This window comes from Penicillium angulare, assembly GCF_028827245.1.
Source record: "Penicillium angulare strain IBT 27051 chromosome Unknown utg000007l_segment0_segment0, whole genome shotgun sequence".
NCBI lineage: Eukaryota > Fungi > Ascomycota > Eurotiomycetes > Eurotiales > Aspergillaceae > Penicillium > Penicillium angulare.
This window is the reverse complement of record NW_026623166.1, coordinates 810996-834972: the sequence shown is the minus strand read 5'-3', so window position 1 is coordinate 834972 and position 23977 is coordinate 810996. Positions and strand designations below refer to the sequence as shown.

The following is a 23977-nucleotide window of genomic DNA, read 5'->3' as shown; positions in this document are numbered from 1 at the left end:
AGGCTTTGGTGCAGAAGGCCCGAGCTTGCTGATTCGCTTATCGCTCCCGAAATTCCCCTTATCGCTCCTGGGGGGTAGCCAGAAAGTGGTTTACTCTTTCTTCTCAACTTCTGGAGTTAGAGGGCGGTACTGAGCGCAAAGGATCTGTTATCCTCACATGTTACTATGTTATCGTGGCCAGCCTCGCCGTTGGGCAACTCCTGAGCAAAGCCCGCCTGACGTGGCCATCCTGGATCATCATCGCCCTATCAGGCCCGAGCTGTCACCTGCGACCCTGACCTTCCCGCAGGTGCAGCTGTCTAAACTCCCCAAACTCATCAACACAAAGCGGCATTTGCTTTGCACTTCCCATCTATTATCGATTACGCCGATACAATAACACAACACTAGAGATGAAACCGTCAATAGAAAACGCCAGACGGCGGGGCGATCGACAGATGAGCATGAGCATGAAAGCACCCTCGGCCCAACGAACATTCCCCGATCGGCTTCCCGAACGCTTCAAAGATGGAGACGATGCGAAGCTGGATTTCACAGCGCCTCCAAAAGGCATGGTTTCTCGCGATGGAAATGTGCACTATATGCAACAGTCCCTTTTTTCGATGATCGCCGCTGTAGGCTCCCGCTCCGATTTCCGAGCACGATTTGACGATTCCAGCGACGATGACGATAGATCGGACGAAAAGATTCGAAAAGAAAACCGAATACCCACTCAAAGTAAAGATACATTTTCAGATCAAAATACTAGTGGGAGTTTGGCATCCAAACCCTTTGACAGGGAGGACGGACGAGGACGTCGTCATCGAAGAGCCATATCGGAGAACAAGCCTTTAAGAAGCCTGCCTGGCCAGAGTTTAATGGAGACTGAGAAAGAAACATCGACTATCAGTGGATCGGTACTCATGGTCCCTCCAAGGCGAGCACGTAGTGTTACGCCACGCCCGGCTCCTATCCTCACACAGATGGTGCAGGCCCAGAACCGGTTCGATACAGCCTCTGTACCCGAGAATCCACCGTCAAGGCCAGAATCTCCAAGCGACGATCGACCACAAACAGCAGGGTCGGCGCTTTCGACAAGATTGATGGAGATGTTCGGTTTTGAAAGCCCCGAAAAGGTACTAGCCGAATACCCCTGTGCGCTACTACAAAGTATGCTCCTTCAGGGTTATATGTATGTTACAGAAGGACATATTTGCTTCTATGCATACCTGCCGAAGAAGTCCAGCGTCACCATCAGATCCGGTCACTTGGCAAAACGCGGTCGGAAGAATCCAACATATAACCGGTACTGGTTTGTCCTGAAAGGAGACGTTTTCTCTTATTATGTCGACCCATCAAACCTTTACTTCCCCAGTGGCCATGTGGATCTTCGATATGGTATCTCTGCATCTCTCGCGGAGTCGAAAACGCCGGGCGCTGAGGTGAAAGACTTCCAAGTAACTACCGACCAACGGACTTATTACTTTCGTGCCGATAGCGCCGCGGGCGCAAAGGAATGGGTGAAAGCACTCCAAAAGGTTATATTTCGAACTCATAATGATGGAGATAGCGTCAAAGTATCATTTCCTATTGATTCCGTGATCGACTTGGAGGAGAGTCCGATGGCCGAGTTTGCCGAAACCTTCAAAATCCGCGTTTTGGACAGTCATGAGGATTATGCTATGGACGAAGTAAGTATTCCAACTCTCAAGCTCAGCAAAACTTGTATTTATTTATGTTCTAACTATTCTATCAGTACTTTTTCTCGCTTTTCGAGTCAGGGCAAGAGGCTTTCATTTATCTTAAAGGCCTTGTGGGCTCATCGTCTTCAAGGATTCTGTCTGAAGATTCAAGTTCATCGAAAGCTCAACTCGATGCGACTGTCGCCGATCTGAAGAGATTATCAGATAGTGAAGATGCCTCTATGTCAAGGCAAGATCTGCTATCGCGAACGCAGAGTGAGAGTTTCGGTAACGACCATCAGGGCTCGGGCGATTCATTCACTCATTCGGCGGATCAAGGGACAGACTCGTCACATGTTGTGCAATCAATGATTGAAACCAATGAATCGGCGAGTCAAATCCTCAACCGAAGTGATGTTTTCCAGTCACCGACCATGCAGTCTTTACCAAGGCGGCGATCGGATGCCGAAGATATCCACCAGCGACGATCGATCGATACAACCCGTGCTCAATCTGGGCCTTCGGCACGCCGAGGTATCACAGGACGTATCGCAGGGACCCCCGAGCATATGTTTGTTCCCCGGGACCAACAAACCAATGTCCCCTTAAACGAGTTGGTAAAGGCTGGAGCTTATCCTCTTCAGCGTGCTGCTGGATTTGCTGAGTACCTAAAGAGTAGGTCCAAGCAGATGAGCAGTTTGCTGGCAACGGAATCAATGGGATATATCGAGAAGGTTTCGGGCATGTGGATTGGAGGGCAGAAGCATTACGGAGAGACCGAAGGTGTTATATCGGGTGACCGAGGCCTGGATCCTGAAGAGCAAGAAGGCGACATCAACCATGGTGATCGCTTTCGTGCTCACTTTGCCCTCCCGTCGACAGAGAGACTGCAAGCAACTTACTATGCATACTTACATCGCATGCTCCCGCTCTATGGCAAGATTTATATCAGTGAGCGTAAATTATGTTTCCGCAGTCTAATTCCTGGTACTCGGACCAAGATGATCCTACCGCTCAGGGACATTGAAAATGTGGAGAAAGAGAAGGGATTTCGCTTTGGCTACCATGGACTGGTTGTGATCATTCGGGGACATGAAGAACTCTTTTTTGAGTTCAACGCTGCTGATGCGCGGGATGACTGTGCAGTCACACTTCACCAGAACCTCGAATCCGTCAAGTTCCTGGCAGAATCCGGCCTATTGGCAGAGGAGGAACGCGAAGAAGTCGAGGCGGCAAAGGCTGAGCACCGGATGCTTGAAGAAGCTCGACTGGAGAACCCAGATGATAATGAACCTCAATCAACAATGAACGAGGTTTCATCCGAACTCAACCCGTTCTTTGATGACCCCCGCGCTTCTATCATCAATTTCAAACCGCCTGAACCTCTAAGGATCACCTGCTTGACCATTGGATCCCGAGGAGATGTACAACCCTATATTGCACTATGCAAGGGTCTCAAGGCAGAGGGCCATAAACCAAAGATCGCTACTCATGCTGAATTTGAGCCATGGATTCGATCCCATGGCATCGATTTTGCGCCCGTCGATGGTGATCCTGCTGAACTGATGCGAATTTGTGTCGAGAACGGCATGTTTACTTATTCCTTTCTTCGTGAGGCCTCCTCGAAATTTAGAGGTTGGATTGATGACCTTCTGTCTTCTGCCTGGGTTAGCTGTCAGGACAGTGATCTTCTTATTGAATCACCTAGTGCAATGGCTGGAATCCATATTGCAGAAGCACTTCGAATCCCATACTTTCGAGGATTTACTATGCCCTGGTCGAGAACACGAGCATATCCACATGCTTTTGCTGTGCCCGAGAATCGCATGGGAGGCTACTATAACCACATTACCTACGTCATGTTTGACAACATCTTCTGGAAAGCTATTGCAGGTCAGGTAAATCGATGGCGACATAAAGAGTTGGGACTTAAAGCAACCAACCTGGACAGAATGCAACAGAACAAAGTTCCATTCCTCTACAACTTTTCGCCCTCGGTAGTGCCACCCCCTCTCGACTTCCCTGACTGGATCCGCATCACAGGCTACTGGTTCCTAAGTGAAGGATCGGATTGGAGCCCACCGAAAGAGTTGGCCGATTTCATCAGCCGTGCTCGTGCGGATGGCAAAAAACTTGTATATATTGGGTTCGGGTCTATCGTGGTCTCAGATCCTGCTGCTCTCACGCGAACTGTCATCGAGAGTGTCCAAAAGGCCGATGTACGATGCATTCTCTCTAAGGGATGGTCGGATCGACTGGGCGATCCTTCTAGTGTTAAGGTTGAGACTCCATTACCAGCTGAGATTCATCAGATTCAATCTGCTCCTCACGATTGGCTTTTCTCGCAAATTGATGCTGCAGCTCATCACGGTGGCGCGGGAACTACTGGCGCAAGTCTCCGGGCTGGTGTTCCAACAATTGTGAAGCCTTTCTTTGGAGATCAATTCTTCTTTGGTTCCCGTGTCGAAGATTTGGGTGTGGGAGTTTGTATGAAAAAGCTGAATGTCAGTGTCTTTTCGCGCGCAATTTGGGAGGCGACACATAGTGAGCGAATGATCGTCAAAGCCCGTAACTTGGGCATTCAGATACGAAGTGTAAGTGTTTACTACAATTTTCAATCTTTCAAATACTGACAACATAATTTTATTACAGGAGGATGGTGTTGCCACTGCTATCCAGTCCCTTTACCGCGATTTAGAATATGCAAAGACCCTCGCGCGACAACGCTCTAATATTTCAAGTACCCCCTTTTCGCCCACTCCATCTGCTAAAGCATCGCCTGATCATGACGATGATGACATCGACGATATTGAAGAGTGGACCTTTGTGGGCGATGATATTGACCTCTCAAAGCGAGTACGTGACCGAGCTGCCTCGGCCGCATCGGCTGCATCAGATGTCGACAAGATGGCCTCTAGCATGTTTCTTCCATAATCCCAGCCTCCAAGAACAGCGCTCCTCTAGCCATCACCTTCTATCTCTGTTTCCCTTTCTCATCATCGAATGGCCATCTTTCTAATTTGCTTATTTATTTCTTTTGTTTTAATGACTCGCTTATTGACTTTACGATTTATGGTTGCATTTCTCTGCAGTTATTGAGGTCTTGGAGTTTTGATTTCATATAATGGATTGTTTTGTTGTTCTCTAATGTTTTGAACTTTGATCTTATACACCACCTTCCCCGTCTTTCCTATTATTTTCTTATTAGATGATAGCAAGTTTGAGGGTATATTTTATATTAGTTTGGTTTGAGCGATTTGTGAAATCCAGAGACCAACCTATAGTATCCTATTTAGGTAAGGTCTTTATCTTCAAGTTTTACCCTAATGGGAAAATCAGGTACTTTCTAGACTCGACACAAGTATATATAGATAATTCTGGAACTTATCCTCTGCAGATTTGCCATATCTCCGCACACTTATATGGTAATAGCTGATCATCCGGCATGCGAAACTCCCGAGGCCCAGTACGAGCTAATCCATGTGAGGCGTGCGAGTGCGAGGGCTTCTTCTACGACGCCCGGGCCACAGTGCAGGGATGCTAGCCCATTAACGCCTAGCAATTTGCTGAGTTTAGTGGGGCTGACCCGCTGACTGTTAGCCTGGAGGTTAATCTGAGTGTTTTCCGCCCAAATCGCATATTTGAATATCCAATCCGCCCATCCCATTACTCACCATCATCACCACATGCCCCCTTTCTATTCCCCTTTCCCCAGTGAGGACCATTTTATATCTGCTGGGATGGTTCGGAATGTTCTCAATGAATGTCATCCTCACGCTGAGCGTGCCCCTTTTAACGGCTATCGGGTACGGCCTGTATTGCGGGTACCAACATCGGCGCAAGATCAATGAGCTTCGCAAACAAGGAGTGGTAAGTAGCTAGCCTAATATTCATAATCAGATACTGATATGTTATTCAGGCAATGCCAAAATGGAATTGGATCACTGGTCACCTTCTCATTCTCGGGAAATATTTAGACCCCTTACCCTCCAACGCCTTTGTCCAGCTTGCTATGCAAGATCTATCCCTGGAATGGGGAGAGACAGAGGTCTTTCTTATGGACGTCTGGCCTATTTTCCCTGCTTATTATGTGGTATATGACCCACAGACAGCAGTGCAGGTCTCAACGAAGCTTAATCTCCCCAAGACTTCTAACCATTTGAAATTCATGAAGCCGATCGTGGGCGGGCCTAACATACATTCTATGATTGGTTCTGAATGGAAGTCGTGGCGCTCAATATTCAATCCAGGCTTCAGTGCTAATAGCATGACGGATCTCATGCCTGCCGTCATCGACTCTGTTCAAGTCTTTTCCGATATTCTACGGGAGAATGTGGGGTCGGGAATCATCAAACTGGATGAACTGAGTACTCGGTTGACAATGGAAGTCATTCTGAAGGTCACTCTGTGAGTTTTTTGCGGTCGCTTCTGAGTTGTTTCAAATATAGTAGTTGTCACTAACTATGATCCAGGGATATGGATTCAGGTCACCAGCGCTCAGAACACGAAATTTCACGAGCTCTCAAAAGAATAACAGCATGGCATTCTTTCTGGGATCCACGTGTATTAGCCAATCCTATACGACCATTTATCCAGAAATACTACGGCAGCGTGATGAATCGAATTATCCAAAAAGAACTGCATCAAAGGTTTCAAGAAATTAAAGAAAATAACAGCAATGAAAAGCCTTTAGAAAAGAGCTCTAAGCGCGCAAAATCCGTCATCACATTAGCGCTCGAGGCGTATCTAGCTGATCCTCTTTTCAACAAAAATGGCATCTCAACCGACACATTAGATGACCATTTCGCCAGCTACGCAAGCTACCAAATTCGCCTTTTCCTATTCGCCGGAAACGACACAACCTCAAGCTCAATTCTCTACGTCTACCATATGCTCTTCAAGCATCCCGAGATCGTGACCAAAGTCAAAGAAGAACACGACCGTATCTTCGGCACCGACCCCTCCGCCGCAGCTGACCTTCTCAAAAACGATCCATCCCTTCTTAACCAATGCCTACTCACCGTCGCCGTGATTAAAGAAACTTTAAGAATGTTTTCCCCCGCCTCGACAAATCGCGGAGGCCAAGAAGGGTCCCATTTAACTGATCGGCATGGGAATGTCTATCCAACAGATTATGTAGGTGCTAGTATCTTGCACCAGGCAGCTCATTATAATCCTCGAGTTTGGCCTCGGGTCAATGAATTTCTGCCCGAGCGCTGGCTCGTCGATAAAGATCATGAGCTGTATCCTGATCCCAGTGCTTGGAGGCCGTTTGAGCAGGGGCCTCGAAATTGTATCGGTCAGACGCTTGTGTACAATGAGATGAGATTGGTTTTGGTCATGACGCTTAGGACTTTTAAGATCGAGCCTGCTTATGATGAATGGGATGTGATTCAGAGGCAGAAAGAAGGGTCGTTAACGAAATGGGGGAGGTGGGCTGGAGTCGTTAAGGATGAGATTAAGACTGTTCATGGGGAGAGAGCGTATCAGACAGAGGAGGCGGGGGGTCATCCGGCTGATGGGTATCCATGTCGAATTAGTCTGGCGAGCTAAGATTGCGGACAGTGTTCGATTTTTGGCGCCATGTAATTTACGGGCTATGTTTCTAGGCTTGGGTTTTAAACTAATATACCTCAATGCATGGCTAAGCCTTCAAATGTTTTAGAAGAAACGAACCCTTAATATTCTGAAAACGGGTTGAATCTATACAACAGTTGAAAATGGTTTTATTTCATATTACTGTATTAGTCATACTAATTAGGCATGACTAGGCATGACTAGCTTTCGACGTGCTTCCAGGGAGTCGACTTTTCCTTACCGAGGATGGTTAGAGAGGGGAAACAAAGTCTGTCATTTGGAGCCTACGTAACGCGTCTCAATTTCAAGGACATAAAATTCATTTCAATACCTAGACTCCAAGTAGATTCAGTATATCTACCTTGAGCAATGTTTGTAGAAAGGACCAAGTCACTAAATGCGGTAGCCCTGTTTCGGTTCGCATATCTATGCAATCTCGCATGGCTTTCGGTAGTTTAGACACAAGGCCTCAAACATATCATCCTCATAGAAATAGACCATTTAAGCGATTTGTGCGGCTGTAAGTCCGCTCCAACTATCAGACTATACATCTATAGTCTGATTGATTACCAAGCTTTGTAGCACGATGAACTCGAGAATTACGCACCAGCTGCGGCGGAGATGTAGTTTCAGCCCGCTTATTGTTGGAAGTCTCAGGCTGGACTTAGTATTTTGAACTTGAAAGACGCAGCACAAGAGAAAGTATGGTAATACTTACGCCATCTACCTCTGGCCTTCGATCCCAGTGTCTAATGTCGTCGTAATTCCCTACCTTTACACCTGGTTGTTCCTAAAAATAGAATTGTCAGATATTGACACTTGTTGTAAAGTCGATTCGAGAGAAGATAGTACCCTATCGGGGTCATAAATAGGAGGCATGCTGTTGCTTGTGACCATGGACTGCAGTTGGGGATGGATTCATTAGTAAAGGTAGGTAGGATTTTGCTCAGTGCTCCGAGTTGCCTTACAGTCACAAGAGGAATGGTACCAGCAAACAGGGTAAATGTGAGAAATTTCATCTTGAACTTGAAAGGACTAGTAGAGATCAACTCAAATGTAATTGAGGATTGATTGGATATATGAAGGAGAGCATATCCCTTGCCACAGGATTCGCAAGGTTCTTCAATATTTTATATCTTCTCTAGCTAGGCAAGGTATACTTCCTCGTGGTGATTCAGACACTTGAAACACCTGGGTAATAATAATCTCTGAAAATGGCTGGCGTGTTACTTTGCGGGGGGCCTAATCCGTTGGTGAGCTGTAACATAAAACACGAGCTGACTTGAGTACTAGGATGTTAAGCTCTATTCTAGACTTTAATACATGGTTCTTCCTGGTTTCGTAGGTATTATGCGGCTTCCACTGTGGCATTCTAGAGCCTCCCGATTATTATAAGCTTTATTGGCGTGACACTAGAAGATAGTATGGATATTTCGAGAGATGCCACCCTTGAAGTAGTACCTGAGTATTAACTTTACGTACATGGTATGTAAGCGAGAGAACTAGGTATAGACAAGTGTTCTTCTCCCTTTCCTTCAATTATTTCAAGTCTTCACCACCGAGTCTTCTCATAATGCACCTCTATATCCTCCTCGCACTCCCTAATCACCTCAAACGGCGCAATTTCCAAAAACTCCTTCGACTCCTGACTAGCAGGCCACGAAACCTCCACTGAGAAATCCGGAATCCAGTCCAATTTCATCAGGGGCTCCAACAAATTCGCCTCCAGAGGCGATGGCAAACCCTCCTCACCATCAACATAAACGTCCAACTTGCATAGGAATCGAACTCTTAGTCTGCGTAGATCTTTCATCGTAGAAATGACATCCCACGTATTTTGGGGTAGTGGATCTGTCCAAAACTCGGAAGATTCCGCGAGCTCTTTTCTATGATACTGGAGATATTTTTGCATCGTAGTTAGTGTAATGGGGATCTCTAGTGATCTGACTTTGCAGAGTCTCTCGGGCAGAAAGATATTTTGCAGTATGAACGGTAGCTGAAATGCTGGGGTGTCGTTGTCTAGAAGTCGGATTGTATTTCTGGAATAGAGAATATCAATTGCTTCGGAGTATCTGGTTTTCTTGGTTAGTCATTCACGTATGCATATAAGCAGGCAGATGGTAGGTGCAAGTGGAATATCTCCGGTTACGTACATTTTTCGACACGTTAGAAGGAGAGAAAGATTCCCCGTTTCGCGTACAATGCGCTCATTATCTCGCCAATGGCCCCATCTTGGCATTAAACAATCATTAATACGCATTAATCTCGGCAAAAGATCATCCGTCAAAGCCGACGTATGCTGGAGTCCATTTTTCGAATCCCAAATACGAACAGTCTTATTCCCAAGAACAAGACTGTATATCTGTAATCTTATTTCTGGCGGAAGCGTACTGAAAAATCGACTTTGATCTTGCTTCTCTGTTCTTTGCTTTTGTTTCTTGCGTAAAAGTCTCCAACTTGGTTCTGGTAGTGGGAGAGTTAAGGCGCGTTTTCGCAGCAAGGGAGTTCCAAATTGATGGAAACTTTCTTCCGAGTTATTGGTGTGGAAGAATAGGGGGGATAGGCAACGAGGTGCAGATATGATTATTAGGAGGATGTCGAGGGACCATCTTAGGAGACTTTTCTCCTGGATTTCCATGACATGTCCAAGTTCCAATTTGGTATTGTTTGTGACGAGTAGGAGAAAATAAAGCAAGGAAAAGGGGGCGTTTTTTCAGCCTCGATTTGTCCCCACTTGGCGGCGGATTGCGGGTCTGATCGTTATTCAACGGTGAATTGTCTTTTCGGGGATAGTAGAGATAGATGCTAATAGTTTAATTTTGGAATAGAAAATTTTTAGCCACGGTAATGATAAATGAGGTTATTAAGGGGTTGAGCTTTTGGTCACGTCCCTGTTCTTCATATGACGCAGTCTGACAGTGTGCACCAACGGCTTTATAGCAAGATGGACTATTTTATGAATTTGGAATTTGTTGTTTGAGATGAAACGATTGATTCATACAATTGGAATAATAAGCTCATGCATCTGGTATTTGAGTGATCGGGGAGTCATCGGGGAGGTGCTATACACATGCATATGCCCGGGTGTTATGTACAAGGCCAAAAAGGGTAGTTTTGGAGGAAGTACGCAAGGACACGCCCTTTGACGCATCTTCATCTATGACATGCCATTCTATGATTCTCGAAAATATCACTATATTTGATGAGTCAATTTTAAACACGTAGACTTCTTGGATTACCTGTGGAATCTATCGTTCCACCCGTTTTTTACCCAATACCCAAACGAAAACAGCTAACAGGTATACATCGTCCCATTTTATTTCTTAGATACATTCAATATCAATCATCATATACCACCTCTTCACATTTAACCAGGTCGCGGCTTCTCTTCATCGTCTCCTTTCCCTTCGGTCTTATCTTTGCGCCGTTGCACCACATCCCAGTTATAAACACGTGCTGTAGCAACCTCCAATGTCTAAAATAATCATTAACATCATTCAATATCCAACATTGAAGCCACAAGGTAAAGATAAGGGCGTCACATACGGTAATCTGCTCGCGCAGGAACTCCAGATCTTCCTCGCAATTAGACAAACTTGACTCCGCAGCCGAAAGCTTCTCCTGCAGCATTGACTGTGCCTCATCGAGCGGGTAAGCGAGCATAACATTAGCTCCAAGCCAGAGGTAGACTTCCTCTGTGTTGGCTGGGGAGATTGAAGCGCGTGCGTAGAGGGTATCGTTGAGTTCAAAGTTTGTTTCGAGGTCTGTCTCTGTGTTTGCCTGATAATTATGATGTAAGTATATATCCACGCGTTGTATTAGGATGCCAATGGGTAGGTAGTGTAATAGGTAAGAATATCCTTACATCCTTGCGCAGCTTCAGAAATTGTACCATCTCCAATGTCTTCTTGATATCTGGGATCTTGTCGCGGAGTCCCTGGCCCCGGCGCTGGGTATTCACCTCCATATACTGGTATTTGGAGATCATCTCCTGGAACCGGCGGAGGGTTTGCTCAACCTCTGCGCGGTTGGAGACGTATTCGGATACATCGTCGACAAAAGGCGCAACGGGGATACCGCGGGGGTTGGTTTGTGTTGTTACCGGGCTGTGAAGAGGATGGAGGGGTTAGTTGGAGTTTTGATGCGTGACAATTGGGATAGCGAATCAAGTTCCGGTTTGGTTTGGGTAAAGAGAATTAAAAATTGGAAAGGATGGGATATAGATCCTTCATTTATAGGAGCAGGGAATACTTACCCCTTTGATTTGGAGTCTGCCATGGCTGCGTGGTGGGTGCGGTTTGCAGAATCCCAAAGTGGGGAGAGCTTGCATTGCTGGATCTTTCTGCCCGCAGAGTCTCTTCCGCTCGTTTCTCCGCTACACCTCCGATATGATATGACATCCACCTGGCTAAACTAGCCAGCCACGCAACAATCAATAATTCCAATATTCGCGATGGTCCTTCTGGTCGCGACGGATCGTATTCGATCGGCTTTGGAGGCTGTATCGGAATGCAAACGGAAAGAACTTGATCTCCCTACCACGATCGATGTTCATGGGCCGATCTCACACAGTCAGCTCCTGCATTTATCGAAGCATTTACAGAGTGACTCGGAGTATGACCCTGTAGATTGTGGGGTCCCAGATACGAATCCCACAATTCTCAGTGCGCTTTTAAGAGGCACGAAGGTCTATGTTCCGCCATCACCTAAGAAACCTGAACCGGTACGTGTCCGAATCATTCATGCCATGCCATGCAATCGCATCGTAATCGCAACCTTACCCCATTACTGCCTGTCTCCAAAAAAAAAAAAAAAAAAAAAACAGTATCTTTTCGCTAATCTCATCCAGACACCCGAATACCTCGCCTCAAAAGCCCGTCTACAAGCCCTAGCCGAAAAACAAGCATACCAACGCCTCCTAAACCCAAACTACACCCCTCTCCCCGAATACGCAGACCAACAAGCCCACGGCCTAAACGGCGAAGAAACAGAAGACACACTTACACCTTCCTTGGTCCTTAATATCTTTCTTTCTGTCGTTATTACCGGATTCGCCGTATACTGGGCGTTGGGAAGCTTCTATATGCCGCGTATTCTGGCCCAGGTGTTTACGTCCTGGACCACGTCGTCGGTTAGTATTCATGATCGGTATGAGGGGGTGGGAGCATCGCAGGCTGTTAGGGTTTTGATTTCGTTTATTGCTGCCTTGAGTGTTGCTGTTGCGGAGTCGTTTTTGTATGGGCTTTATCTTGGGAAGGTGGAGGAGGCTAGGAGGGTGGAGAGGGGGAGGAAGGAGGAGAAGGTTGTCCTGGGATCTTTTGGGGATGATGATGGGGATGGGGATAAAGTGGAGAGGGTTGTTGGGGAGAAAGAGGAGATTTGGGGGAAGGGGGTTAATGGGGGGATGAGGAGGAGGGTGAGGGAGAAGTGGGAGAGGGAGCAAGAGCAAGAGCAGGAGCAGGAGCAGGAGCAGGAGGGACAGAAGGATAAGTTGGAGGAGGTGAAGGTTCATGAGAAAAACTCTTAGTTTGGTTTAAAGATTCTACGCTCTTGTTTATTTATGTATACTAAGTATTATACCCATTTCGGTTGGATTCAAGATCAATATTAACACTTTTTGTTGAATTTCTATGCTAAAGCTACAACGCGCTGTCATTACTCTAACGGGTATGAATGCTGGTCAGTCATTAGTATGCTCGTCGCAGCGGAAGACCGAGACCGAGATGCAGGAGGTTTGACAAAAAAGAACTGTGAAGTATAGACGAGACGACGACGGAAAATGGCTGCCGAAGAGTCAACTTGTCCCAAGCGGAGACAAAGGAGATGCAAAAGGCTTGTGAAAGAAAGAAGAGAGAAAGAGAAAAAAGACGAAGAGTGAATGAAATCAATCAAACCCGTTTCTCGAGAAGAAGCTTGCCAGCAGGTGCCTTGTCGCCGAAGTTATCTTGACGGCTGAAAATACGCTCACCACGCAGCCAGGTCTCACGGACCATACCGCGGAGAGTGCGGCCCTGGTAAGGAGAGCACTTGTTACGGAAGAGCATAGTGCTAGGCTCAACGGTCCACTCGGCGGCGTCATCGAAGACACAGATATCGGCATCAAAACCGGGACGGAGGTCACCTTTGTGAGACTCGAGACCGACTTGAGCAGCAGTGTTGGCACAGCAGAGGCGGACAACGTCTTGCAGGGAGTTCCTGGTGTTCACATCATCAGGGGAGGGGGTCAGACCCTTACGGCGGCTCAATTCAGTCCAGAGAATGGGTAGTCCCAGGCCAACGGAGGAGATACCACCCCAGGCGGAGAAGAAGTCACCCTTCTCTTCCTTGCCACCCTTGATAGCGCCGGCGATGTGGGAGGGGAGCTGCTTCAGATCGGGAGTGCAGGGGGAGTGGTCGGAGACGACGGTCTTGATGACACCGTCACCGGTGTGTTTCTCAAGCTCGGCCCATAGACCGTCCTGGTTCAGTTGGGAGCGAATAGGTGGGCAACACTTGTGGCGTGTATCACCGTCACGGACCTGCTCAGCAGCCAAGGACAGATAGTGGAAGCAGGTCTCGGCAGTGACCTTCACGCCTCGGGCACGGGCTTCGCGCAGGAGAGGAATGGCTTCCATGGCGGAGAGATGGACAATGTGCAATTGGAGGTTAGGAGCGATGTGGGCCATTGACAAGATACTCTCAACGGCGCATGTTTCAAACTCTGAGGGTCGGGAGGCCAAGAAGGTCGAGTAAGCCTCAAGAGGACCAGCTGGGGCAGCTGGTGGATCAGAGGATTGGACCTCATCGCCCACGGACTTGGTGATGGGTGGGACCATTTCAGCATGGAACATGAGCGTTGTAGGCTCATCAGCTAATTCAGCCATAGCTTTTTCGATATCCAATTTGCCCACAGCAGGGAACTCATCAACCTATTGGACAACGATTAGATAAATGGCGGGATAGGTAATTAATATGATGTGACTGATTACTTACACCACTGTCAATCAGGAATCCTTTGAAACCACGAACACCCTCATTCACGAGACCCTTTAGTTCGCCAGCGTTACCGGGGATAATACCACCGTAAAAGCCAACATCAACCCAGCACTTGCCCTGGGCAGCATCGAGCTTCTCCTTCAGACCCGCTACAGTAGTAGTGGGAGGGATAGCATTCAAAGGCATATCAATAACGGTGGTAACACCGCCAAAGGCAGCAGCTTGAGTGCCAGTGTAGAAGCCCTCCCATTCTGTGCGGCCGGGTTCATTCAGATGAACATGAGCATCGACGAGACCAGGCAAAAGCACATAAGGTGAGTAGTCGGTATAAGGTGTACCCTGAGGGAACTCAGAAGAAGGAATCACGGAATCAAATACGGCGGTAATCTTTCCGGTAGTTCGGGAAATGACAATTGTAGCAGAGGTCAAACGGCCGGAGATAACAGCACGGGATGAAGCCACCACGGCAATCGAGGGGATGTTAGCTGTCGCCATAATAGCTAGTCCAAGGGGGCTTGCTGTAGATTCTTTTTTGCTTCTTCTTGCTTTGCAGGCCTAAGTATAGGATATCCCAAACAGCTCGTCTGACGGTAGCGGGGTGAAGGAGTAGGAGAGCGCCGAAGATATGAAACTAGTTCGACTAGTATATAAAATGTAGATAAGGTGGCCAATGAATAGGATCGGATAAGATAGACAGCCAAGCCACGTAAAAAGCAAAAAAAAAAATAAGATATAAGATATAAAAAGAAACTTATCTGAAGGAGGGGGGGGAGGATAGAAAAGATAAGGGTTCTAGGGAAGGGAGATATAAATAACGGAGTTCTGGCCCTGAAATTTATAAATTTCTTATTCTCTGAGGGGGACCGGGGAACAGCGACCCACCATTGCCCCCCTCTATGGAAAACTCAAGCGGTTAAAGAAATGGGAGAGAGTTGAAGATACCCACACTGGGGAGACCCATCCGATATTGTTCCGAGTACATGAACGTTGTTGCGATTACTCGATAATTGGCAAATCAGTGGCTAAACCCGCGGCGACACGAGCCAGTCAGCTCCCGTATACAACCTGCAAGGCCCCTCAACCCTCCAGATGATTCGGTGAATACCTTCACCTTTGCCCTATCGGGAGGGGAAAACACGGTGTACAAACACTGGTTAATCCTACATGACTTCCCCTAACATGTACATGTATGCACAGTTATTATCGGTTTTCGCCATGTTGCGTCCATTGGGTGGATTAGAGGGTGTCAACCATGGTACACCGCAAGATAAAGAAAAAAAAAAAACCTCGAATCACAAGGCGAATCGGCTAGCAAAGGCCGAGAGAACTAGTATCGGGCACCTCCGACAGGCGTAGCAGTCAAAGTGGGAATCAGCAGTTCAAAATGTTCGGGCATCGCCAGTCTCGGGCTTATCACTGGATGCCGGAGATCCTTTATCAACAACCCTTACTCGATCAAAACTCCCCAAACTCCCCGTGTCGTTCCGGGGCTTTCTTTTTCTTACTCGATCGAAACTGAACAGATCAGACTTTTTCAGTCACTTCTCCGAATTGCGCTTGAACTTGAACCTATGACCTTTTTGTCTTTTTTTTTTTTGTCTCGGCTTCTGCCCCTCTTCTGATTTCAGATGGGATTTGGTTTTGGATTTGGTTTTCTTTTGCTAACGTGATCGTTGCTTTCCGCGGCGGTCTCCGATAAATGAGGGGCTGTGTATACTGTACATTGTGCTATACTCGCGCTTCTCCACTCCCCTCTTTGATGATCGAATTCAACAGTCATGGCCGCGATGATCAACATGAATGTGAACGTGAACGTCAAAACAGAGGCAAGAATAATAAAGAGGAAAGAATGGATTTCTTGGAATTCTGCAGGGTTTGCAGCGTATCATACGTATCAGGTAGAGGTACATTGTCCGTGGCGTGTCACCACCAAATCAAGGATCGGAATCCTCGCTGATTGCGCCATCCCTCGCCAACTGTTGGCCACAACTGACCGATCAGCACTCAAACATATCCACATCGCTCAGTGCTTAATATGACTGCAAGTTAATGGACATCGAATACAGTTCTGATTGTTCCGGTTGTTGAGGGGCCATCTATACTAATCATGGGCTGTTTATGACCTTATGGAACAGATACCGAGATATATGGCGAGATGTCTTAACCAATTGGATCTCTACCAAGACTGGCTGCGCTTTGGGAACATAGAGCATAATAGATGCCTAGTATGGACGACTGATATCTCTATTTCCGCCCCCTGGAGTGAAGCACATACTAATGAGTACTGGCCTATCCAAGTATTCCAACTAACCGTGCTTCTATATGAGAGTTAAGAATGAGCATATACGCCTACTATTATACCCTGTATATTCAGTTTCAACAATTTCAAATTCATTCTTGATTGCAACTTATTGCTCAAACTTGCCCTATCGCACTAGAGGATACGCATGGGTGAAGATATCATCCTCTGGAGGGAACTAGACTACTCAATCTTGACCGCCAGAATAAACCCCACAGCAAAGATTGCCGCATACCTCCAGGGCTGCATATGCTGCATCATCATGCTGCAGCACTATCAACAACCTCAAGCTTTTTTCATCTCTTCGGAAACATCTCCCAGATTCTCCACCGTGCCATCTTCCTCGACACCCTTGACCTTAGCATCAGTGCCAACGATCTCGAGTGGTTTCATCTGCTCATAGTAATCCCCCAGATTTTCTACCTCATCATCATGTTCCTCCTGGACATCCTTGGTCTTGGCTTCTTCCTCAGCTTCAGCTTCCTTTTCAGCGGCCCTTTTACCGTCCCTTTCAGCTGCAGCTGCATCACCTATTACCCGCAGCCACTCAATCTCAGCAGCCTCACCCGTAAGCTCATTTTTCGCCTGCTCTTCCAATTCACGAAGCATCGCCTCATCCATGTCCTCGTCGCACAACATGACATGCTCGGAATATTCAGGGTTCTTGTCAATTTCATTTAGCCAAGCAAGAATGTTCTCCCACGCTGCAGGAATAATGCATTCGGTATTGAGATTCTCCCCCGAAGAATAGCAGTTGCAGCCGTAAGTCCGATAGCCAGGCTGGGGAGTTCCAACAGGCTCCGCGGAAAGAATGTACGCCCGGCATCGCGAGGCAAGAAATGAAGTAAAGGATTGCGGATCCGTAAGCATGCCCATGTCAATGTCACAGTATGTGGTTTGCTGTGGATCAGCGAGAGCTATGCCGGAAATGTATGGTTTCCAGACGTGCCCTATCAGATGTATTAGTGAAACTGAAACCTGAACTGACGAGTTGTCGTCTCGTCTTAAATGAGAATAAGTAGATACTTACAGTCTTTCTGGAGATATTTGACGGCTGCATGTCCACCCTCTGACATTCCGATAATATCGATGCTGGTCTCTTTTCCTACTTTGGGCCATAGTACCTTCTCAAAGATGTATTGGACATGCTGGTCCCAGTTGTGGTGGCCGGGGATCTTGTTGCGCAAGCTTGTTGTGGCCTGGCCCCAATTTGCGAAGGGGCGAGGGATAGCTTGCCAGGTCTGATGGGTTACGGCACGTACAGACTCATTGTGCCAGATCAATTGACCTGTGTTGCCGATTATGAGACCGACATTTTTGTCTACCAACGCGGCCTTGGTCAAGTTAACTGCTGAACCGAAGCTGATCCCTTCATGGATGGCACGGTAAGCGAATATGCCAAGGTCTTGGTTCGGTTCGCCGAGGTAGAGGATGATGCGAGGCTTCTCATGAAATTCCTTGGAGACTAGGATTGGGACATGGGCCTCGTCTAGTTCCGTGTCGAGTGGGAGAGGGAGGATTTTCAGCCCAGCATCAGTGAGACGCTCCGCGACGATTTCGCGGATGCAGTCTAGACTTCTGTGTTAGTTTGCTTCACTTTCCTTTTCAAGTGGCACTCGAGGGCTCTAACCATTCATAGCTTCCCGTTGTACGATGTTGAAGCGCTCATTTCGGTTGATCTTGAATATGAAGCCTTCCTCTGGGTTGGCGATCCGACGGATTTGATCCTTGTCACTGATGAAATATCTAGGTGTTGTAAATCATCAGTGATGTTTCAAGTGCTCATGCTATCAGTTGCTGTCGGCTGTACCTACCCCAGTTCCTTGAGATCTGATGGGAAAGATGGATCTTGGGGTAGATCTTTGTTGCGGTAGACATACATATTGACCGCGGGGTAGATAGTGTGTATGTGGTGACTTGCTGTGATGAGAATAGAGTAAGACGATTGAGTGATAGAAGATGATGCTGGGTGGGTTAAAGAAAGGAAGATGAGAAACAGGTTTCAAGGAAAGAAAAGATCAAGTAAGAGAGGGACTCTGTCTTTGAGGGAAATGTTTTATCAGCAACGCAGGTGGGCAAATTTTGTGTACGAGACTAAAAATCTCAAAATACAATTTGACTAAAAGTCTCTTCCGAAGATAAGTAGTGAAAGGTAGATGGAGAGAATGCAAAATGCTATATGCACACTATACTATACAAGCTTCAATCGAAGCGTACAAGCTTAACGCCGCCAAACCCAAACATTTCAGATCAACCCCATATTTTATACAATCCCAATTACCAACTGGCCTTCTTGACTCCAGGCAGTTGACCAGAAAGAGCCTGCATACGGAATTGGAACTGTGAAAAGAGCCTCATTAGCCAACCTGTTTCATGTAGATAACCCCGAAAGGACCAATTCGACTCACTCGGTTGATTCTGAAGTCCCGGAACACACTTCGAACGTGGCCAGATGCCACACAGCGGTTCTTAACCTGTGTCGGACGAGTGTAGGAGTGCATCTGAGAAAGTTGGAGCTGGGCCTGCGCGCGGACACGGCCTGGAAGCGAGGTATTGCGGATCATGTAGCGGAGGGCTTGGCTGTTCGACAGAAGAGAGAAAGCATCAGTTTAGGCTCGCTGAATCGATAGACCACAGGGGATATTGCCCAGTAGGTTCTGGCTCGAGTTCCTCATGAAGAGCTTCTTACCGTTCGGGTTCGTGCTGCTCAACGGCCATGCGCTTGTTGTTGTCACGGATGACGCGGGTGTTGACGAAACCAGAGAGGTTCAACCTCTTGGGGTGGAATAGTGAGGCTGCCTTTGACATTGTGATGTGATGTGGCTTTTGTGCAAAAGTTGGGGAGCTGGAGAAGACGGAGAAGATCGCGATATCTTGCCAGGCGGAATGGTGAAAACTCCTAATTGGGTTTAGCGCGTACCTGCCAGATTCCCACCAAATGGAGTCCTCCAAGGCTATGTTAAAGGAAGTATATACTACGTATTTTATTTGGTGTTTATTGCGCTAAGACGTGATATTAGATGCCAATAGGTATAATAGGCACCTGGAGGACCTTTGAAGCTTACATGTGCGTCGAGCGACCGGTGCCACGGTGGTGTTTGCCAAATCGCTAGACGGTAATTTCTTTCCCGAGATCACCTTATAGCGAATACGATATCTCCAGATTACGCAGGCTCCATCAGATTTGCGGAGCCAGAAGCCTACGGTAGTTGGGATGGTCAAGCACCATGCAGCCATAAGGCCGATTATCCCGGATTTCTCAATCAGTAGTGGTACAGCTTGTGAATTGATCCAAGTCACCCTGTAGGGTATATTCTATATGCTTGGACAGAGGGCAAACTGCCCAGAAACGTAAACACAAATTAGTGAGCCGACACTGAATGCCTAGAGCTATTTCCATTCACATCTCCGCGGTCATTAGCTCGCCTCACTCCTGCTTCACACCACACCCGGTGGCATCGCACAGCTCATTGTCGAAGACTGATTTAGTGGTCGGCCTTGCCAGCGTTGGGGTTGCGGGGGTCGTTCTTGAACTCGGCGGCTGGAAAGGTTGAAAGTTAGCCGATTGTATTCGGTGAAGAGCTAGACCGGTATCGGAAACAGGCGTTGCGCAAAAACCACCATTCCACTGTTCCAATACACATGGCCATATATCTTTTACGATCTTCGGCGGCTGGGGGACTCACTGTTGGACAGGGCGTTCTGGAGAGAGTTGACGCCGTAAAGGACAATGACACCTGGAAAGGAGACTAGGTCAGAACATGTTTCCGGAGCGGGGGACCTGGGTCAACGATCGCCGTCGACAAGCGAATTCGACAGCGAGTTCGGTTCCAGGTCAGAAGAGAAGACTGGAGAGTTCATTTGGAGCGTACCGGCAGCGAAGAAGGGGGTCATGGGCTTGCCTGTGAAACAGTGTGTTAGTGGCCAGTTCTAGTGGTGCGCCTGCTTGATCGGGGCGTAATTTTCAGGTTGAACTTACCCAGAAGACCGGGGAACTTCTTTCCGAGGAGAGACATGGTGGTAGATGATGCGAAGGATATGGAATTGGGGTTCGCGGGGGAGATGATGCAGGAAGAATGAGGAGAGGTGAAGTTGGAGTTTGCCCGGTCTGACACGCCATGCCGCTTTAGGCTTGGCGCTCTGGCCGCTTTACCCGATCAGTCCCGACTTGTTTACTCTTTGATGAACCTCAAGCTTTGGAAGACCGAGACCGCATTTGAACTTATTCTTTGAGGAGCCCGAGGAATAGTATCAGCCTCTCGAATTTCTGCAAAATGGCTTCATCACTCGCTTCCTCTGTGTCTTCCCTCCAGTCGTCACTACAATTACTTGATAATTCCATCTCCACCCTCGATGAGGGCGTTAGTGATTTCCCCCGCCTTTGCAGGGTCCTTCAAACCACGCGGGTAAGCGACGACTACCATAAATTGAATCCATTCAACGTCTGATCTGACTCATGAATATAGCATTTTGAGCTTCTACCCGAACCTACCCTACGAGAAGCACAGCAATCTCTTTCAGACGAAATCTCACCCAGCATCGCCCACTTACTCTCCCTCGCATCGAACCACGTCGAAAAGCTAGCCCGCCGTGAGCAAGGCCTGAAAGCTAAGTGTGAACTTCAGGAAGGGCGCATGTCTTCACAACCGGAAAACCGATCTTCAGCTTCGCGCGCCCAGGCACAGAGCGCTTCGATGCGGGGTCAACTGGCGGGATCAACAAGCAATGCAGCCTCCAAGGCTGCGGAGCTACGTCGATTGATCCAGAAGAAGGAGCGCCTCAAGTATGCTGTTGAAAGACTGGAGTTGCAAAGTACTCAGCGTCAGCGACAATTGAGAAAGAGCATGGCTGCACAGTGATCTTGGACCTTCAGAATTAATCAGTCCGATTTAAGGATGCTGGCGATACCTTGACGATGTCACGGTATCAAAACTATGCTGCTCCATATCAATCAAAAACGATCATCGCCGAATTCATCATAAGTTGGGTGACCTGTAACTGGAGAGACCATTGAACAACCAGGGGCTCATCCCAGCTATTAATACATGAAACTTCCCCCGGTGCCACCTTGGCCAGGGGCTCTGAAAGGAACATTTACCCATTGTGAGCATCACACAATGCTCTTGTTTCAACAAATTGGCTGAAAACTCTTCCCAACAATCCCCTAACCTGGGACGCTCAGTGCGATCACCTCTCTGGGATTGACTTGAACACTTCATCGGCGGCCAGTGGTTCGTCTTTCAAATTGCATCTCTTCGACGTGCATCTTCTATGGAATCAATTCATGGCCATGGAGCTTTGAGTCAGCGAATATTTCGTCGGAGACTTCAATGGAACCTCTGTTCATTGCTGGCAATCGGCTGACTATCGCCTCAAGAGGATAGGAAGCCAAACTCGACGGCAAAGCCATTGTTTATCTATTCATGAAGTCCTATTCTGGCCTACTGAGCTAATTTTGGGACCATTGTTCGTTTGTTTCTCGTGCGGAACACAACGGCCTAAATTTAGAACCGTCACAATGACCTTTCAGCCTCCATTGATCGAGTCTTGAGAGCGGTTCCTCAAATTATCTGTCTATAGGTTATATTCATTGTTCCTTTGAACAACATACTATGAATAAATCATGCTCAAATGTCTATTTAAGATCCGCCCACAGTATTTAAACGATCATATTCCCCATTCTCAAGTCATCCCAAGAGTGCATCGACAGAGATCACCTAGCCCACGAAACGAACATTACTTCTAGAGATTAATTCCCGCGAAAATGCAGCGTCTTACTTTTTGCCTGACCCTTCTGGGCCTATCAGGCTTGTATTCCTTCAAAAAAGCAGCCACCGAATATATGAACAATGCCCCCAGAACTACCACTAACAATCTAACAAGCCTTCCCACCAAGCCAATCTCCTCTTTTGCTGAGAGCCCCTTGGAGTCTTTTGTTGACACATTTTGTCTTCCGTCAAATACCTCGCTAACATCATCAGTAGCCTGCAAGTCGCTCTCTCGTTATCGAAATGTTCTAACTCCGGTTTCTCAGGTAGAAGCACCACCTCTGCAGGTCAAGGTACATTACCTAAACTACTGCTCACCCTCAAATCCAGTTTGCGACAAAATGAAGGAAGAGATTCGTTCGATGGTGCCAAAATCCCTGAGAGACATTCATCAGTGGCTCTACACATCTCCAGTATACAGTTTCCTCAATGGTCCTAATAAGCCAACCCAGCCAAGACCCTTATTCACTCCCAAGTATCCAAATACTCCCCATATCATTTTTCACGTAGGAGAAAATGGCTATCTTGACAAGCAGAGACCTGACATTGCTGCCTATACAGTGTTTACAAATTTAGAGACTCAGAATGCCGTCGATATATATTTCAGTCCCAGTACATTCGAAGGAATCACAAAAAGACGAACTAAATATTCTATGCTCCGTATACTTAGAAGCACATTAACTCATGAAATGGTTCATGCTTTGCAAAACGGAATCAGGGATATGAGTCTAGGATACAAAATATTGAAAAAAGCTGGCATTATGTGTCATGCCCCCGCTCCGCGCGGCCTTTTAGAAGGGATCGCGGACTATGTCCCCCTTATGGCTGGTGAACCTATGCCCGAGTATGGACCTCGTCCGAGTCGATCATCTGAGCGCGCAGATAACTGGGATGCAGGATATATGGCGACTGCATATTTCCTTGAATGGATCGACCGGGTAGGTGTTGGTTCTGGGGCCATTGGATTGTTGAATGCTCAAATCGGAAAAATTGGTTATCATAGGGACGGCGAAGATAGATCCTTTCTTTGTGGTAGGAAGCAGCCTGACACCTGGAGGGCTATATATGGTCGCAGTGTTGATGATCTTTGGGAGGCCTATGGTCTTTATCTTGATGGGGAGACTGATTTGGACCCGGTAAACCCTCCGATTGGTACCACAGGCGCCTCTTGGGATGAGCGTAGCATTGGCCTGCTGAGCACTATTATATTGGTAACTATTCCTGTTGCTTTGGAGTTTGTAGGCTATTTTAATTGGGGTTGAAACTTTTCAATGCTACTTTGTTTACTTAATTCCAATTTCTAGCTTTCGAATCGCCCTGGTTAGCTTTCGAGGCGGTAGTACAGTTGATAGATATTTTTAGTGACATTGCTGGAAATTCTACCACTGAGTAAGGAAGATGAGGCTAGATTGTCTATCCATAGATTGTAAACACTGGAAAGCCATTTACTGCTTTCAGTTGTGTTGATTGTTATACATAATTTGATGAGAAGATGATTTTTCCTATAATACAGATGGGCGGTAATATTAGCCGCTGAGGGCCGCTATCGTCGCCCGTACTATACTGTCTACTCCACTCATCAATGCGGATGATCCCACGATATCTTACACATGAGGTGCATATGTGCCTTTATTCTATTCCAATCCAAGTCGATCATATAATCTACTCGTATTGGCTGGTAAAGACCTTAAAAAAAA

At 47.1% G+C, this 23977-nt stretch overlaps 11 protein-coding genes across 11 annotated transcripts; 6 read left to right on the top strand and 5 right to left on the bottom strand.

Moving 5' to 3' along the window:
- Positions 1–392: 392 nt before the first annotated feature.
- atg26 (uncharacterized protein) lies at positions 393–4595 on the top strand (the record flags this gene model as incomplete). The annotated part of the gene is made up of 3 exons (XM_056925792.1): positions 393–1670; positions 1736–4255; positions 4314–4595. The coding sequence occupies 3 exons, from the start codon at positions 393–395 to the stop codon at positions 4593–4595; spliced, it is 4080 nt and encodes a 1359-aa protein (XP_056775162.1).
- An 816-nt stretch (positions 4596–5411) lies between these two features.
- On the top strand, positions 5412–7214 carry N7478_009577 (cytochrome P450; the record flags this gene model as incomplete). The annotated part of the gene is made up of 3 exons (XM_056925791.1): positions 5412–5531; positions 5581–6068; positions 6134–7214. The coding sequence occupies 3 exons, from the start codon at positions 5412–5414 to the stop codon at positions 7212–7214; spliced, it is 1689 nt and encodes a 562-aa protein (XP_056775161.1).
- A 1576-nt stretch (positions 7215–8790) lies between these two features.
- N7478_009576 (uncharacterized protein) lies at positions 8791–9051 on the bottom strand (the record flags this gene model as incomplete). Its single annotated transcript, XM_056925790.1, has 1 exon — positions 8791–9051. The coding sequence occupies one exon, from the start codon at positions 9049–9051 to the stop codon at positions 8791–8793; it is 261 nt and encodes an 86-aa protein (XP_056775160.1).
- A 1554-nt stretch (positions 9052–10605) lies between these two features.
- Positions 10606–11516, bottom strand: N7478_009575 (tubulin-binding prefolding complex subunit PAC10; the record flags this gene model as incomplete). Its single annotated transcript, XM_056925789.1, has 4 exons — positions 10606–10713; positions 10785–11018; positions 11104–11344; positions 11494–11516. The coding sequence occupies 4 exons, from the start codon at positions 11514–11516 to the stop codon at positions 10606–10608; spliced, it is 606 nt and encodes a 201-aa protein (XP_056775159.1).
- Positions 11517–11691: 175 nt separating this feature from the next.
- Positions 11692–12765, top strand: N7478_009574 (TMEM199/VMA12 family protein; the record flags this gene model as incomplete). Its single annotated transcript, XM_056925788.1, has 2 exons — positions 11692–11961; positions 12088–12765. 2 exons carry the CDS (start codon positions 11692–11694, stop codon positions 12763–12765), a joined length of 948 nt encoding a protein of 315 aa, XP_056775158.1.
- A 361-nt stretch (positions 12766–13126) lies between these two features.
- Positions 13127–14708, bottom strand: N7478_009573 (allantoinase alX; the record flags this gene model as incomplete). The annotated part of the gene is made up of 2 exons (XM_056925787.1): positions 13127–14146; positions 14211–14708. The coding sequence occupies 2 exons, from the start codon at positions 14706–14708 to the stop codon at positions 13127–13129; spliced, it is 1518 nt and encodes a 505-aa protein (XP_056775157.1).
- Positions 14709–16797: 2089 nt separating this feature from the next.
- N7478_009572 (uncharacterized protein) lies at positions 16798–18394 on the bottom strand (the record flags this gene model as incomplete). Its single annotated transcript, XM_056925786.1, has 4 exons — positions 16798–17462; positions 17543–18082; positions 18143–18258; positions 18327–18394. The coding sequence occupies 4 exons, from the start codon at positions 18392–18394 to the stop codon at positions 16798–16800; spliced, it is 1389 nt and encodes a 462-aa protein (XP_056775156.1).
- A 395-nt stretch (positions 18395–18789) lies between these two features.
- On the bottom strand, positions 18790–19320 carry N7478_009571 (mitochondrial 37S ribosomal protein uS14m; the record flags this gene model as incomplete). Its single annotated transcript, XM_056925785.1, has 3 exons — positions 18790–18852; positions 18921–19092; positions 19202–19320. The coding sequence occupies 3 exons, from the start codon at positions 19318–19320 to the stop codon at positions 18790–18792; spliced, it is 354 nt and encodes a 117-aa protein (XP_056775155.1).
- A 922-nt stretch (positions 19321–20242) lies between these two features.
- On the top strand, positions 20243–20446 carry N7478_009570 (uncharacterized protein; the record flags this gene model as incomplete). The annotated part of the gene is made up of 1 exon (XM_056925784.1): positions 20243–20446. The coding sequence occupies one exon, from the start codon at positions 20243–20245 to the stop codon at positions 20444–20446; it is 204 nt and encodes a 67-aa protein (XP_056775154.1).
- A 340-nt stretch (positions 20447–20786) lies between these two features.
- Positions 20787–21371, top strand: N7478_009569 (DASH complex subunit SPC19; the record flags this gene model as incomplete). The annotated part of the gene is made up of 2 exons (XM_056925783.1): positions 20787–20918; positions 20979–21371. 2 exons carry the CDS (start codon positions 20787–20789, stop codon positions 21369–21371), a joined length of 525 nt encoding a protein of 174 aa, XP_056775153.1.
- Positions 21372–23041: 1670 nt separating this feature from the next.
- Positions 23042–23542, top strand: N7478_009568 (uncharacterized protein; the record flags this gene model as incomplete). Its single annotated transcript, XM_056925782.1, has 1 exon — positions 23042–23542. The coding sequence occupies one exon, from the start codon at positions 23042–23044 to the stop codon at positions 23540–23542; it is 501 nt and encodes a 166-aa protein (XP_056775152.1).
- Positions 23543–23977: the final 435 nt, after the last annotated feature.